Genomic DNA, 16180 nt, shown 5'->3' on the forward strand with positions numbered 1-16180 from the left:
TTATAGCATCACCATGGTTTCATTTCATTTATAGCTGCAACAATAGCTTTTAAAGTATCTAAATCATAATCTTTTAAATATATTGAAATCAATAATGACTTATTTGCATTAATTTGTTCTGCTATATATCGACTAGCTGCCACAACATCAATATCATCTTTTCCAAAGAGAACTCTAAAATAAATATTTATTATTTATTTATCACATTAGAATAACCTGTTAATGTAAGAAATATACAATTTTATAATGATCATACAATTACTAACTTTGTAGTAAATATACCGTTACTAAACTGATGTAATGCAGATCCTTGATCTACCGCTATCAATGATCCAAACTTTTTAAAATGTGTTACAATCAATAATATACGATTGCTAAAAATAAATATAAATTTATAAATATTTTATGATAGTTATAAGCGTAAAAGTTTCTTTTATACTATGCAAAACAAGCAATTAGAAATTATGGATGAAATGCATAATTCTTCTTGCTTCTTAAATGAGTAATTAGAATAAAGCATTAATGCTTTAATAATTAGAGACAAATATATATTTTTATTATTTTATTACCTATAAATTTTCAGAGCAATATCGGTATGACGACCGTGAGTCACGATAGCACAAGCATAATGTTTCATATTTTCTGAACTTATCTATAATTTATATTAAATGTTTACTTATAACAAAATGATTGCCAGAGTGTCCAAGCATAGACGTATTGGGTTATCTACATTTTAGTTTGCCCAACAACGATAGGCAGCGTTAGAGACATCATACACATTTGTAGAACATATCAGTGATTACCTTGTGAAAAGTTTCAGTGCTGCCACCTTGAAATCTCTGATATTTAAAACGTTAAATTTAAAATTCTTCAAATGATTGTAAAAACAATTTGTGAGAATTTACAGAAAACAACTGTGTATATTTAAATACTTTCTTAATCATAAATAAGTAAATAAATTAGTCTAATATAAGAGAGTATTCAAGATATACATTTTTATGCCAAGTGAATAATTTTTATATAATGTTTGGAGGATAAATATAATGAATAATAAAATGAATAACAACATGTGGCACTCCAGACTTAATAAACAGAATATCGAAATATGTGTTAGATCTCAAGAACACTATTTAAACCTTCTTTTGTCTATTTGGAGATGTAAAACCGGATCCACATTGTGACGCTTTTAAATGATAAGTGTGTTAAATTATCAAACTGTCATAATCGTTGTCGATTTGCAACATACTATAGTTTCAGAACATTTATAAATATAGAGTTTTTTACAGGAATTTAACGCCAATAGAGAAGTTGTGAGAATGAGCTATTGTTAATAGCCCTCTAGTGATGAGTAAGTAACTTTCTAGTCCACGTCGATTCTATAATGATTCTTATTCAATGGATAATCCATATTAGAATTTCATGAAACTGTCGCGTTTTTCTGGTTCTTGTCGCGAGTATTTAAGATTGAAATATACCGTATAAAGGACGCGGATACACGTTTTCAAAGATTTTTTCTTCTATTAGTTTATGTATTATGAAATTTCGAATTATTTTTCTACCGTGAATTATTTGAGAAGTTAATAATACGAGGAAAGTGTATGTATGAATTTTCTAAACGGACTGGTTGATGTTAAGGACAATGTCACTATTCAATAAACCGAAGAGGAATATCCGTCGTCGGCCTTTCAACGACGATGATGAAGATAATGAAAATAGGATGGAAGTGGAGGACACTCAACCTGTAAAATCTAAAGCAAAGAAGAAGGATAAACCGAAGCAGACGCTCCTTAGTTTTGGAGAGGAGCTGGAAGAAGGTGATTTGTAGCTATATGTGTGCACACATTCATACATACATTTATTGAAAAACGTTTTAAAATTTTGTCTTTTAATTATGATAATCATATAACTCTGATAATAACTTTTAGCAATCTTACTTCATTACAATATTTTTGAAAATATTTTTATATAATACTGAAAATGAAGTATTTATTTTAAATCTATTTATCTTCTAAATAATAACTAGTGCTTAAAAAAATAAAAATTGATATGCAAACGATTAAAATGACATGGAGATGTGATAAATTTTTAATTTTAAACCTACCAAGATTTTCAATCTTTATCATTGATATGTTAGGTTTTGTTTTATTGTATAATAGTTCGTTCGATTAATGATAAAATAAGAAATAGGTATCTCTTTTAAAAATAACAACATAGCGTATATATTATCCTTTATGCCTTTAATATGGTGCATAACAATTGACAATGAAATATTATATAGTTTATGTTATTATACAGCAAAATTTTAATTTCAGAAGTACAATATTTTGGGCATATTAACCTAATAATTTTCTTTTGTGAAAAGCTTATATTACATTATGTTTAAAATTATAAAATCGTCAAATATCGAGGGTTTGTTATTCTTTTACTTTTCTTTCTATTTTTTAATTACAACATCTAACTATAGGATACAGTTGTTTCATAAAAATAATTTCATTTTCTATAAATAATACAATATTAAAGATCTATATTATGTGAAATTTTAGTAGTCTATCTGGATATATCCACAACTAATATGACCCATCTGCAATGATTAGACCACTACATTTATATGCAGTAATAAAACACATTAAAACATTATATATGCTTTTATGATCAATATCGAATATAGTTTATTTTTTTTAAATCTCAGGATCATGTTTGTTATATGCTGACATTTATTTAAATTTAAGATTAATATTTGTTAATATAAAGAAGTAACTAATTATAAATAATTTATGAAGGGAAAAAATAGATATTTTATAGGTGATTTTTAATGTTTGATTGGATTAGTGGCTCAAAAAGTGTTGTCTACTATTAAGCAAAATGTTAATATAACAATTATAAAATATTAATTTTGAATAATAGTAGTAATTTTTATTGTTCTTATTATATGTATGATTAATTGTTATTTTCTGCTGTCTGTTTTATACAAAACCTAATAGTATGTTATCTTACAGCGGACGATGGTGAAGTCTTTAAAGTGAAGAAATCATCAAGGAGCAAAAAATTGATGAAACAGCTAGATCACGAGCGGAGAAAAAAGAAAGGTGAAGAGAAAATGCAACTGGACTCTGAGCAAGCGAACATGTCCATTAAACAGGAAAAAGATTTAGAAATAAAGACAGATGATCTAGTAGTAAGCTATCTCTATGATGTTTTATTATTATTAGAATTTCTTCGATTTAAATAATTTATAACTCTTAAATCCAAATTTCATTTTTTCACTATATTAACTCCATACAACGTTTAGTATGTATTGAAGAATGTGACAAAAATACATGTCAATGTATACAAATACATCTTACGCATTTATTTTTGTAAGCTATGTTGTTTTTTAAATGTAAAGGTTATTTGCTGTATTGAATATGGAATATGATTGCATTAATATAATGGATATAGAACAATACAATGAATACTTTAATTGTATTAAATGTACAGAATTATTAAAATATGAATATGCATCGTAAGTTAAATTTTTTTATAGAAAACTCATCATATTTTATAAATAATATAAAATATTATTCAATAACTAGTTATTTTTATAAGATGCAAAATCATTTCAAAAATTTATATTGCTATAACATACTTTTTTTGCAGTATAATGTAATGTTAACTAAACTATGTATAGTTATTAATTAATTAAACTAATGTTATTACTTGAAGATTTTATTAAGCAACACATAATTTTTATTACTAGGTTAAAATAAAGAATACAGGACCTTTAATCTTAAATGGACGAGCTGCACTGGCAGCTGGTAAGGATGATTATACATCTGATGAAGAGGATGATGAACCACGTAGTCATAAATTTAGAAGAAACACGGATAAAGCTGACACAATGAAGATTCTCCTTGAAAGTATGTAATGTTCTTTATTAATACCCACAATAATCATATTAAACTTTATTTTTAATTTATATATAGTAGATTAATTTTCTATGTGTACACTAAATATGCTATAATATTTTGACAAATACCATATTAATTATTAATATAACTATAGGTGGTTGTATACCTGATGCTGCAATGATCCATGCAGCTAGGAAATGCAGACAAAAGGCAAGAGAATTAGGAACTGATTATATCCCTATAGAAGAACAAAGGTAATATTTTTTGAGAACTATTAACTTAGAAATTAATTACTATTAACTTTTGTATTTATTTTGCAAAAGGAGTAATATAAATATTTTTATTTACAGTGACGATAAAGGCAAATCAAGACTTATTCGGGAAGAAGATCATGATAGAAGTGATGATGATGATTCTCAAGATCGAATTGATATGACTGTTAATACTGAAGCACGTGACAAAGAAAAAAGAAGAGAAGCATTTCTTGCTTCACAAGTTTCATTGAAACGTTAGTTTTTTTCTTTTCTTTTTCTTTTTTTCGTTTATTTATAATCACTATTCTCTAAATAAATAAATCATTTAATTTTTTCAGTTTCAGATGATGAAAGTGAACATGAAAATGAAGAAGAAGAATGGGAAGCTCAACAAATTAGAAAAGGTGTAACAGGTGCACAGGTAATATATTTTTCTTTTTTTTTTTTTTTTCATATTAGATTAATTGATAATATATTTATGTATAATATTTAATTTGTATTTATTTTGATATAATTGTACATGTAATATAAAAAATATTTAGATTGCAGCAGCACAACAAGATTCTATGATGCAGCAACAGTATTCAATCGGTATGAACGTAAATCAAGTGATGGGAACTGGGGTACCTTTAGAAATGGTAATGATGCCGGCTCCACCACCTCCACCAGCGATTCAACCACCAGATCCAACGAAAATAGTACCAATTACTCCTCAAGAAGTTGTCAATAAGATGCGTGCAAGGTGGTAAATTATTCAAAATTAAACATTTATATTTAATAATATAGTTTTAGTCATTTTGGTTTTCATAATACATCTTATTTCAACAATAATATAAAACTGGAGTGGAAAATATAATTTACAGATTGGACAGTTTAAAAGAAGTACACCGACGTCATCAGTTAGATCAGGATCGTTTAGAACAAGAATTAGGACAAACTATGAAAGAACTGGATGATGGCGAAATTCGTGCACCGCAGCTTGCACAGCGCTTCAGATATTACCAAGAGTTGCGTGGGTATGTCACTGACTTGGTAGAGTGTCTTGATGAGAAGGTGGGTTTATACGCTGTCACGTTTTTTTATGTGCACTGGGGTTTTCCATGCAATTTTTGGCTGCATAAATTATTCAGCCATATTAGAAGCAATGCATTTTTCTTACTAAAATTAAATTATGCAACGAGTCATGCGTAGTATTTTTTTCGTAGAAGAAAATATTTAAAAACATTTTTTTAATTTGATCTATTCTAAAAAAATGTTTCTCTGTAGTATTTTTATGACAGAGGATAATGCTTTTCTTTTATTATTGTAACTTGTAGTAATAAGTATAAGTTTATTAAACAAAAAAAAAGTAAAAATTATAATAGTAAAACATCTTAATAAATTTATATATAAATATTAATTATGTTCTTCATTTATTGAATATAACTTCAATAATTATATTTAAATTTTCAGTATTTAATTTTTTAAATGAATCTGTAAATTTTTAATCCGAAAAACTTTTAACACATTTTTTCTTTCTTTTATGTACTGCACATAGGAAAAAATTTAGTAACCTACCTCCACTGGAGTTTAAGTATTATCAAGATCAATAAGTTCAAATATCAGAAAGGACTACATGATACAATTCTTATTTGTATCATAAAGTATAACAATTATTTAAAATGGTAACAAACATTCAGATTTGTAGTCAATTTACTTTCAAGAGTTATAAGCAATTTTACTATTTTAATATTTATATTTTTAATGTATTTGCTTTATAAAACTATCTTTATAAAAAAAAGAAAAATGCATATGAAAGGTTAAATTATTAAAAACAATTATAAAACATAATGTATATTTGTATTGCCGGGGGTCTGTATCTTCTCTGTATACAAAAATGACTTATAATATAGTAAAAGTTACTTTTAAGTATTTATAAAAATTGACAAAATAAATTAATATATGTGGTAAGTAAATTGATATTGATTTTCAAATCCTTTTTAAACGAAATATATCCAATGGCCGTGGAATCTTATTTGAAGTTCCAGCAAATGTTAAAAATAAATGTTATTTATTTTTATAAATTTTTTATATCAACCAAACTATACATTTGATTTTTTGTAACTATCAAAGAACTGCTAAAATTTAACACAAACATTTTCTGGATCAAAAATAATACTCAAAGTCATTGAGTTAATTCACTGTGTGAATGTTAACATGTAACTTTTTTGTTAGCTGCCTCTGGTTGTGGGATTGGAGCAACGCTGGTTAGATCTTTATAGTGAACGTGCGACCGAACTAATGGAAAGAAGACGGCAAGATACGAGGGATCAAGCGGAAGAAATTACAACGGCTGCAAGTCAGTTATTTTAGTGTATTTGTATCTCGTAGATTTAAGTAATTACCTTATAAAGATAAACTTATTAAAATGAAAAAGAATGTACTTCAAATCAGTGTAGTTTCAACAAAAATTATTTTTAAAATTATAGGAGGCCAACCTATACGAAGGGGTCCAGAAATTGAAGCCCGTATTCGTCGAGCCACAGAAAGAGAGGGAAGAAGAGCTCGTCGAAGAAGAGCCAGAGAATTAGCTCCTACATTACCGAAACACATTGATGGAATGTCTAGTGATGATGAAGTTACTGAGCAGCAAAATCTTGCGTTTAAGCAAACAAAAGGTTGTATTTTATTGAATTTGAATCAATTTAAATAAAATAATAAAATTGTGAAACCATGATCCGCCAAATTAATATATGTTTATTTTTTATATACATTTATATTTTAATTCATATTTCTCTTTATATAAAGTTTATTTACGTTTTTATTACAGATGAGATCGACAATGAAAGTAAAGAAATATTCTCCGATGTCATCGATGAGTATTGTACACTAAGAGGAATACTTTCAAAGTTCGAATCTTGGAGAGAAACCGATAGAGATGCTTATATGGAGGCTTATGTGTCTTTATGTATACCTAAAATCATTTCTCCTATTATTAGATTGCAATTATTAACATGGAATCCTATCATGGTATTTTTATTATTATTATAATTTTAAGTACCATTATATTAACATTATTATTTTAACACTAGTTTTCATTATAGGAAAGTGCTGATATAGAAAGAACAAAATGGTATAATACATTACTTCTATATGCATTAGATAATAAAGAAACAGAAGAATCACTTAAGAGGGATCCAGATGTTAGATTGGTACCATCTACAGTGGAAAAGATTGTTGTACCTAGATTAACATGTAAGATTATTGTATCCAATACAGTCCTAATATTATTTTTTCTTCAATGATAAACAAAAATATTGTAATATTTTATTGATTCTCGTTTACAGCTATAGTAGAGAAAATATGGGATCCAATGTCTACATCGCAAACATTACGACTTGTAGGCACGGTAAACCGTCTTATTAGGGAGTATCCGAATTTAAACGACTCAAGTAAACCATTAGAAACATTATTTAATACTATATTAGAGAAAATTAAAGCAGCCGTGGAAAATGATGTTTTCATACCAATTTTTCCAAAACAGTCAGTGCATATTGTATATTTCAATAAAAAATATCAATAATGATGCATTATTGCTAACATTTAATTTTATTTTTTAGAGTTTTGGATACTAAACATCAATTTTTTCAAAGACAGTTCGCAATGGCCGTGAAGCTTTTGCGAAATTTATTAAGCTGGCAAGGTCTTCTTGGAGATACCCAGTTAAAAAATTTGGCACTTGGTTCATTATTAAATAGATATCTATTAGCGGGTTTGAGAGTTTCTGTTCCTACCGATGCTTTATTTAAAGCAAATATGGTATGTTGATCATTTTTAATATCAATTTTGTTGCAATTAAATATAACATTTAAAAAACTGTATCATAATAAATATTTCATTCGCAATTCAATCTTGAATGAATTGTTATTAAATATTAAAATGATTTTGTTATGTTTATGTAATAGGTAATGAGTACATTGCCTCGTGCATGGTTACAAGGTGAAACAATAGAACATTTAAGGATGTTTGCTACGCTTATTCAGCAACTTAGCGAGCAATTAGATCAAGCAAACCCAACGCATAAGTAAGTATACATTTTCATTTCAAAATTCTAATCCGTCTTATATTTTATATGACACCAACAATTAAATGATTAAAATATCAAATTTCCGAATCTTTGTGTATTGAGAATAAATAATTTAATTAATCTCTTTAATATTGAGAATATATTAAAGTACAAAGTAAAATACAAGTCTAGATTTTCATGTAGTTTAAACTAATTATTCACTTTTACAGTGAAGCCTGGGAATATTCGAAGTCCATCCTGAAAATAATCAAGCCCTTATAATGTATTAATTATGTATGCATTTCTTAATAATATTTTATGGTACTTTTATTTTATGGTATTCATTAATATGCCTATCTATAGTTTTGTACGCATCTGGAAGGATCTTGTACATGGCGAATTACAGTACAATTAGATGTGTAATATATAAAAATGTAATTTTGTATAGAAATAAATTAAACAAGATTCTGATAATATAGTACACTTTCCAACAGCAGTTGTAAATAATAAACACTATGTCAAAATAAATATGTAAATTCAAATTGTCTTTAGCTTTCCTGTTATAGTTAAAGAGGAGAAAGTTGGCAATACTTTTAATTGTGATATATTTCTTTCACCATAGTTTCTAAAGATGAATTATTATATTGTAAATTTTATATAGAATAAATATAGAAAATTTATTTTATTTTTCAGTTGCATGTTCACATCATATCTTTACAATATCTATGTTGTATTTTTGTAAATATCTTTTATCACGAGTAGGATTATATATCATTAAGATCTATAAATTAAAATGTACAATTTCTTCTAAATTATTATTAGAAAAGAAGTAATTTTAGCAAGTGTAAATTTTAAAGAGAAAAGAAACTTTTCTATGATTTATACATTGCATAAAAATATACAAAGAAAACGTAATAGACTGATTTATACGATTTAAGATAACTTAGAAAGAGAAGATAAGTTTTACTCAGACAGATGGTGAAAACGTGTTCATGGGTCACAGAGATAGGGACAGTAAGGGTCATCTCTTGACTTCTATGAACTCAGTTCATTTTTGTTAAGCTACCACTGCACACCATGAGATTCACAGGTATAAAACTAATATTCTTTTTATAATATACTAATAAATTAATAATAGATTAATTTTTAATTAAGGTATACCAATAAACACTAGTTGTTAACATATTAGTAACAAATTATTTTTATTTCAATATGTTATTATTTAAAAATGATATTCAGAATTTGCTTAAAGATTATGTTATTGAGATAATAAGATTAAATTAGAAAAGCATAAAATATTCTGTTTACATATTATTTACATATTACAAAAAAATGTCTTTTACAGATACCACTTATATGTTGCAAATACTGATGTACAGATTTGGAAAAAGTGTGTTTATATTTCTTTTGTTGTGCAACAATTTTACTGTATACAGTATATTTGAATCAAGAAAAGAATATACATATTCTTATAATGCACTTTCAAGTTCTGGTGTTTTATTACCATCTGGTGCATCATCTTCATGGGGTTTCCATGGAAAACTTGTAATTCAAGCAGAACAAAATGCAGTTGTAATGCAGGTATTGTTCACAACAATATTAAAGAAGTACTATAATATAAAGAATAAAATTGTAGTGACTTCATTTTTTTATTTAATTGCAAACACTATTTCAAATAACTTATTTATCATTGATTGTTATTTTCATTACATTAATATCTTGCAATACATCAATCTTTTTATATAGTTGAAGTCAGTGAAGATAACTACATGGAATGGTAATATACAAGAAAAAGGAGAAGTTCATGATACTATTGATGACATAACTGAACTTTTGAAACCATTTCAAATTATATATAGGAATGGTCTTGTTGAAAATTTTAGCACTGAAGCTGCATCTCCTTGGTCTACGAATATAAAAAGAAGTATAGCAGGAATTTTACAATTAGATCTCTCTAATTTAGAAAAAGAAGCAGCATTTCATTCAGTTGAGGTGAGTAATCATATATTTTTGCAAGGTTTTTTCTATTATAAATAGTGTTATTCCTCTTGAAAAAGTATCAACTGCATTGTTGACTTTATGCTATATGTTTCTTTATTTGCTACACTATCAAACTTATCAATTGTAGAGATTTTTCAATAAACAATTTCTGTAAAAAAAATTAATTTTATTTTTTGAGTCTCTATAAATATGTTTGTATTATAGAGAAATCATTATGGACAATGTACAATTGAATACATTGCTAATCCTGAAGGAGAAAATGAACTGGTGGTAAGGAAATTTTTAGATCCTCGAACATGCATTGGTCATTCTCATTACACATGGTCAAATCTTCCCAAAATGTTGTGTTCAAATGGCGATCAAGTAAGTATATATTTTTACATGAAATATTATATAATATATAAATAAAGATAATACAAAAACATTGCATGAAACTTATATGAAAAATTTATTTTATTTTGCTAAAACATTTTATAAAATAATTTCTTACTTGTAAATAAAACAAAATATACTTTATATATATTTAGAATCCAATATTAAAATCTAGTGAAAGGTTGTACAAAGTTAAAGTAAAAGGATCTTTTAATGAAATTTTGTTTGTTAATGCTTCTGGAGGTATATATGTTCAACCTTTTCAAAGTTTTGGAGAAGCTCAGTTTCATTTTACAAGGTATGTTGAAACAACTAAAATATTTCTATTCCAGAAAGATTATTGTAATAATTAAAAACTTTTATTGTTTATTATTTATCTATTTGATTTTTAACTTTTTATATTTATTTCTCATTATACAGACAAGTCTTCAAATTAATTTCGGTGAGAGACATAATCAATAAAATATCTACTAAAGATTTATATCCAAAAGTTTTACAACATGAGCTCCCAGAACTTGATCTTACTCAAGGTAGAGGTACCCCTGACAAGAGTACTATTTTTAAGTCTGTAAGTTATAATTGTAACATATGTTATTTAATTTTTATCTTTAACAATAAACGATTTTAAATTCTATTACACAAAAGAAATTAATAATGTATAATTTATAAATTACAATAAATAGTATTAATACACGTTTTTTCTGCATTCTACAATAATACTACATGTTACAGATAGGAACTTTATTAGATAGACTAAGTCAAAGACTTGAAAATCCTGGTTTAGATACAGAAACTGATAATTTACATAATACAACAATTTCTGTTTTACTTTACTATCTTGGGATGTTAGATGTTACTGATTTACGTATTGCATACACAAAAATTTCAGGAACAAGTTATAAAGAAGAAACAATACGGTGCTCAAAAATATAATAATTCTTGCTAGTTATGATATTTTGTAAAACAAAATATATCACTTAATTTTTTTATATTATTGTAGGAATATGTTTCTTGAAGCTCTACCACAAGTTGGTACAAAAGAAGCTGCATTATTCATATTAGAACTAATCCAAGATAAAAAAGTGTCAGACATATGTGCAATTCAACTTCTTACTCAATTACCATTTCATGTACGAAAACCAGATGTCCAACTATTAGTGAATCTACAAACATTTCTAAATTTGTCAGAAAAAATTTGTGCAGAAGTTCAAAATACTGCAATTCTTACATATGGAACATTAATCTATAAAACATGTTTATTATATTGTCCATATGAAATGTTAAATGATTATGTACGTTTATATCTCGATAAGTTCACAGGTATATCATTATTTAAATAAATGTATTAATGTATAAACTATCAATTTTCAATTGTGCTCATATTACTAAAACATTTTTATGATAATAAATAATTCATAGAGTCACAGGAATATGAAAAAAAAATGATTTGGCTACAAGGGTTAGCAAATATACAATTAGGAAGAGTAGTGGAATTCTTAGAACCTATTGCAAGTGGTAATAATGCAGAATCACGTCACTTTCGTGTCCTTGCTGCCTGGGCATCACTTCCAACAGCTCCTCTGAGACCTGATGTTGTAAGTAGTTAATTTTCTTTTGTAATGTACTAAAATAGTAGTTATTACTTTCTTATTTTTTGTTATAGATATATCCTGTCTATTGGCCAATTTTAATAAATAGAACTGAATATTTAGAAATGAGAGTAGCTGCTTTGACATTACTTATTGTTTCTAGTCCTACACCAAGCAGACTGATATCATTATATTGGTATATGCAAAGTGAACCCAATCAACATTTGTATAACTATTTTTATACCACTTTAAAATCTATGGAACACACTACATACCCTTGTTATGTTAATATGTATGTAAAAATGTAATATGAAACTCTCATTTATAAAATTTTTAAATATTCTGTTTTCAAATCACAATTTCTTTTTTCATAATTGTCATTGTAGAGGTGCTATAGCAGCACAGTTTACACGAGTACTTCATCGATCACCAAACCATCAATATTTAATTACTGGTAATTATGTGTTTGATTATCAAGATAAATACAGAAAATTTGGTGCAATGATAGGTGGTATTGTCATTGCTAATCCTCTAACGAACATGCCTGAGGTTTTATATGTAACTGTCAATAATTATGGAAGTGGGATTAACATAAATCATGTGTCTGTAAGTACTGCTATTAGAATTAAAATACTATATCATTGAATAATAACGATCATGGTTCTATTATTTTAAACATTATATACAGTTATATATAAAAGCTGAAGGTCTTCCACAATTATTACCAACATATCTTGATAGTCCAACACAAGTGAAGGATATATTGAAGCAATTTAAATTAGACCAGAAACAAAATGGACCTATACATTTAGAAGTAATTGCACGTATTCAAGAGAAAACAGTTTTATGTCTACACTTAAATGAATCAAATATTATTGCAGGATTTAAATGTAAGTTAATGAATTACATAGATATATTTTTTATATATCTTTTGCTAAAATAATAAACATAAAATTCTAATACAACAAAACTTTATCATTTTTCTGAGCAGATTTTTTATATAATTCTGTTTATTTTCCTTAGGTCTTTCATCTTTACCTAATAAAATATATCACATATATCAAAATGTGGAGTTTCATGTCAATCAACAACGTATTGATGTACCGTTAACTCTAGAATCAGTACAAGTTACAGATCTGGGAGCAAATGTTAAACTTGCTGTTACAACTACGTCATTATTTTCAATGAGAGGAAATTTTACACATGTTTCAAATGGTCGTAGTAATCATGTTATATTACGGTATGAAATAATTGACTATATTTTCATTCTTGTTTTGCAATATCTTATGTTCCAAATTTACTATTTTCAGTACATCTATTCATGGATCACAAACAATTGAAAATTATAATCCTCTAATTAATGTATGGCATACTGCAGAAAGAGCACATTCTATGCATGGATATCTTCCAATCAACATTACAATTGGATTGGAGGATCGACCTTTTATTTCATATAATACTCCAGGAGGTACTAACAAGTTTTAAGTTCTTAACTTTTAGAAGCAGAATTTAATATGTCTTATACTAAAAATCTAATGTGTTTATATAGAACATCTTAAAATGGGTCTCACATTTCATGCCAGAACATCGACAAACATAAAAGGTGCAAATTTTGAAAAGTTAAAATTAGATAAGGTTTGTCCTAATTGCACCCAATTGTATGTAGTTGCAAAATCGCCAACATATAAACCATATGTAAGTAGTGCTTAAATATTTCTTTCAGCAATTTTGAATTTAAAACATATTAACTTTTTCATATAGGATACAGATTTGTTTCAAATTGACTTAGCAGAATTAGGAGGTCAAATATGTATAAAACTGTTTGATTGTGAAAATGCAATATCACGGGAGAAATTAATTCGTGATGTGTTCTCTTCGCATCAAGCTAATTATCCGTAAATCAAATTACAATACAGTTTCATATTCTCTATTATAAAAATTAATAGACAATAAGTATTAATAATTATATTTCAATTTTGAACTGTTGTAGTATTTGGCCAATTCTGCAGTTTGCTTTAACAGCGCGTCATTTCTTAGATTATTACACATATATACCACCAAAAGGTAGTTGTGGTTTAGCTGCTTATATTAGTACAATTGATACAGAACGAACTCAAGTTAGTAGATTAAAACTGTTCATATTTTAAACATATAGGTTCTAAATTTTACATTGGATTTATTTTGTTAGGTCAGATTGGAATATATTAAAGGGCCAAACCATCACATGTTGTCTTTAACACGTAGTAATACTGAATCATCACAAATTCTTCAACAATGGAATTTAGCTGCACTGTATGAGATTACTAGTTGGATCTCTGATACATTAAAAATTAAAGCAACTAAAATCATACCAGGTCAACAAATTTTAAAGGTAAATTGTATACATTGCAAACAGAATGAAAATATAACTTACACATTTTGTTGTTTAGTTTTGCTTAGAAGTAGAAAAAGAGATACCTTGGGAATGGGATTTTTTTAATACTAAACCAAGTGATTCTGCTAAGATTGTATTAAATGCTGTTTGGGGACTTTCTAATACAGCAAAAGGTAAATGTAGCGGATCTTCAATTACGTTAAATTTACTTGGTGAAATTAGTGAGGATCAATTGAATGAGGTTAAAAGAGCAAAGTGGCCCTATGAAGAATGTCGGGAACAATCCAAGGGAAGACGATTTACCCCATTCTCTGATGCATGCTTTGAAGCTTCAAGAGAGTTATCAACTCTAAGAAAGTATAAAATTATTGCACAATATGAAAATGTAAATTTTGTATTATATTACTAATATGTTGCTACATATAAAAACAAAATAATAGGAGAAACCTAGTGCCAACTAACTTATAATACTATATAATCACAACTAGATACCATCAAACTTAATGAGATTAGCCTGGAAATTTCGTGCCTTTTATGATTTTATTGGTGGAAACAGTAGTACTAATTCTCCCTCTAATGAATTCATTGTGACTGCAACATTTCCAAAGGAATCTGACACTGGCGAATTATCACTCAATGATGATAAAATACTTATTGAGTATAATTACAATTTTATAGATTACTTTTTAACAAGAACTAGAATTCATAAATACATGGATTGGTCAATTCTGAAAACATTTTTTGGTAAGCCAATGTACCTTTTTTCAAATAATATTTTTGTAGATGAATAGTTCATTGTTTGTACCTGCAGAATTGATTCTATTTGATTACAGTACCTTACCTGTCTTAATCACTTCCAAATTTAGGCACATGTGTTGTGACACCAGACTTTATAAGATCGATTTACAACGTAAATTACCCATTCCATAATAAACGTGAAGTTTTATTGCTTGGTCAGTGTTATAATGAAAATCCAAAATACGCATTAACGGCACAAAATGATCTACATGGTGTTAATGTCAGTATATATGATGAAATAGATACTGTACGAATTATACCCAATCAAAATGGAGGAACGCTATACAATAACACAATATATATTTCATTACCACAAAGTTACATGTTTCACGCCCTGGGCTCTAAAAGGTGATTTTGGAAAAAACTATTAATATTTTTAAAATAATGAGACAATTTGTTTTATATGCTTTTATTAGTTCTCCTTGTGTAGATATAATAACAGTACTATGTTGTAAGAGTGATATTTTAATTGGATTATTGTATTTCAGGGTAAGATTGGACAGTAATACTATTGACATGATACTTCCAAATCTTCATTTATATATGCATTGGACTCAGGAACAAATTCTATTATTCTTTCCAACATATTTACTAGAATCTAGTTGTGGTATATGTACACTACGCTCTCTTAATACTAATAATTTATATGAAAAATTATAACATTTTTATTTATATACAAAACTGATTTAATGCAAAAAAAATGTAACATAAAGTAACATTTATCTTGTTACTTGTGCCACCATGATTAAAGCATTTTATAATATGGTCTATTTAGACATTAACTTTAGTAAATACATAATTATAATTTGAAAGGATTTATGAATACTATACAAAAATAGTGTTTACTGCTAACAAATATA

General features: G+C 26.9%; 3 protein-coding genes across 4 annotated transcripts; 2 read left to right on the forward strand and 1 right to left on the reverse strand.

The window, feature by feature from the left end:
- Positions 1-8: 8 nt before the first annotated feature.
- On the reverse strand, positions 9-783 carry LOC143151282 (proteasome assembly chaperone 3-like). Its single transcript, XM_076320261.1, has 3 exons — positions 570-783; positions 267-374; positions 9-174 (listed from the first exon to the last, which is right to left on the reverse strand). Exons 1-3 carry the CDS (start codon positions 635-637, stop codon positions 9-11), a joined length of 342 nt encoding a protein of 113 aa, XP_076176376.1. The 5' UTR covers positions 638-783.
- Positions 784-1426: 643 nt separating this feature from the next.
- On the forward strand, positions 1427-8719 carry LOC143151049 (PAX3- and PAX7-binding protein 1). The gene is made up of 16 exons (XM_076319795.1): positions 1427-1814; positions 2997-3175; positions 3737-3896; positions 4042-4141; positions 4238-4395; positions 4480-4562; positions 4684-4883; positions 5005-5194; positions 6356-6479; positions 6610-6798; positions 6951-7150; positions 7225-7375; positions 7468-7663; positions 7741-7939; positions 8086-8204; positions 8417-8719. The coding sequence occupies exons 1-16, from the start codon at positions 1628-1630 to the stop codon at positions 8466-8468; spliced, it is 2487 nt and encodes an 828-aa protein (XP_076175910.1). The 5' UTR covers positions 1427-1627; the 3' UTR covers positions 8469-8719.
- A 425-nt stretch (positions 8720-9144) lies between these two features.
- Positions 9145-16171, forward strand: LOC143151413 (uncharacterized). Of its 2 annotated transcripts, XM_076320511.1 has the most exons (22): positions 9145-9276; positions 9532-9767; positions 9933-10178; positions 10392-10550; positions 10715-10857; positions 10980-11127; positions 11292-11476; positions 11560-11879; positions 11979-12154; positions 12223-12440; positions 12535-12754; positions 12837-13038; positions 13172-13388; positions 13459-13616; positions 13698-13843; positions 13910-14043; positions 14139-14265; positions 14337-14519; positions 14578-14907; positions 15011-15266; positions 15389-15668; positions 15809-16171. In XM_076320511.1, the coding sequence occupies exons 1-22, from the start codon at positions 9264-9266 to the stop codon at positions 15978-15980; spliced, it is 4269 nt and encodes a 1422-aa protein (XP_076176626.1). In that variant the 5' UTR covers positions 9145-9263; the 3' UTR covers positions 15981-16171. The 2 variants fall into 2 exon arrangements, with proteins under 2 accessions (XP_076176626.1, XP_076176627.1); XM_076320512.1 differs by lacking the exon at positions 15809-16171 and having other exon boundaries at positions 15356-15493.
- Positions 16172-16180: the final 9 nt, after the last annotated feature.

This window comes from Ptiloglossa arizonensis, chromosome 9 (genome assembly GCF_051014685.1).
Source record: "Ptiloglossa arizonensis isolate GNS036 chromosome 9, iyPtiAriz1_principal, whole genome shotgun sequence".
Taxonomy (NCBI): domain Eukaryota; kingdom Metazoa; phylum Arthropoda; class Insecta; order Hymenoptera; family Colletidae; genus Ptiloglossa; species Ptiloglossa arizonensis.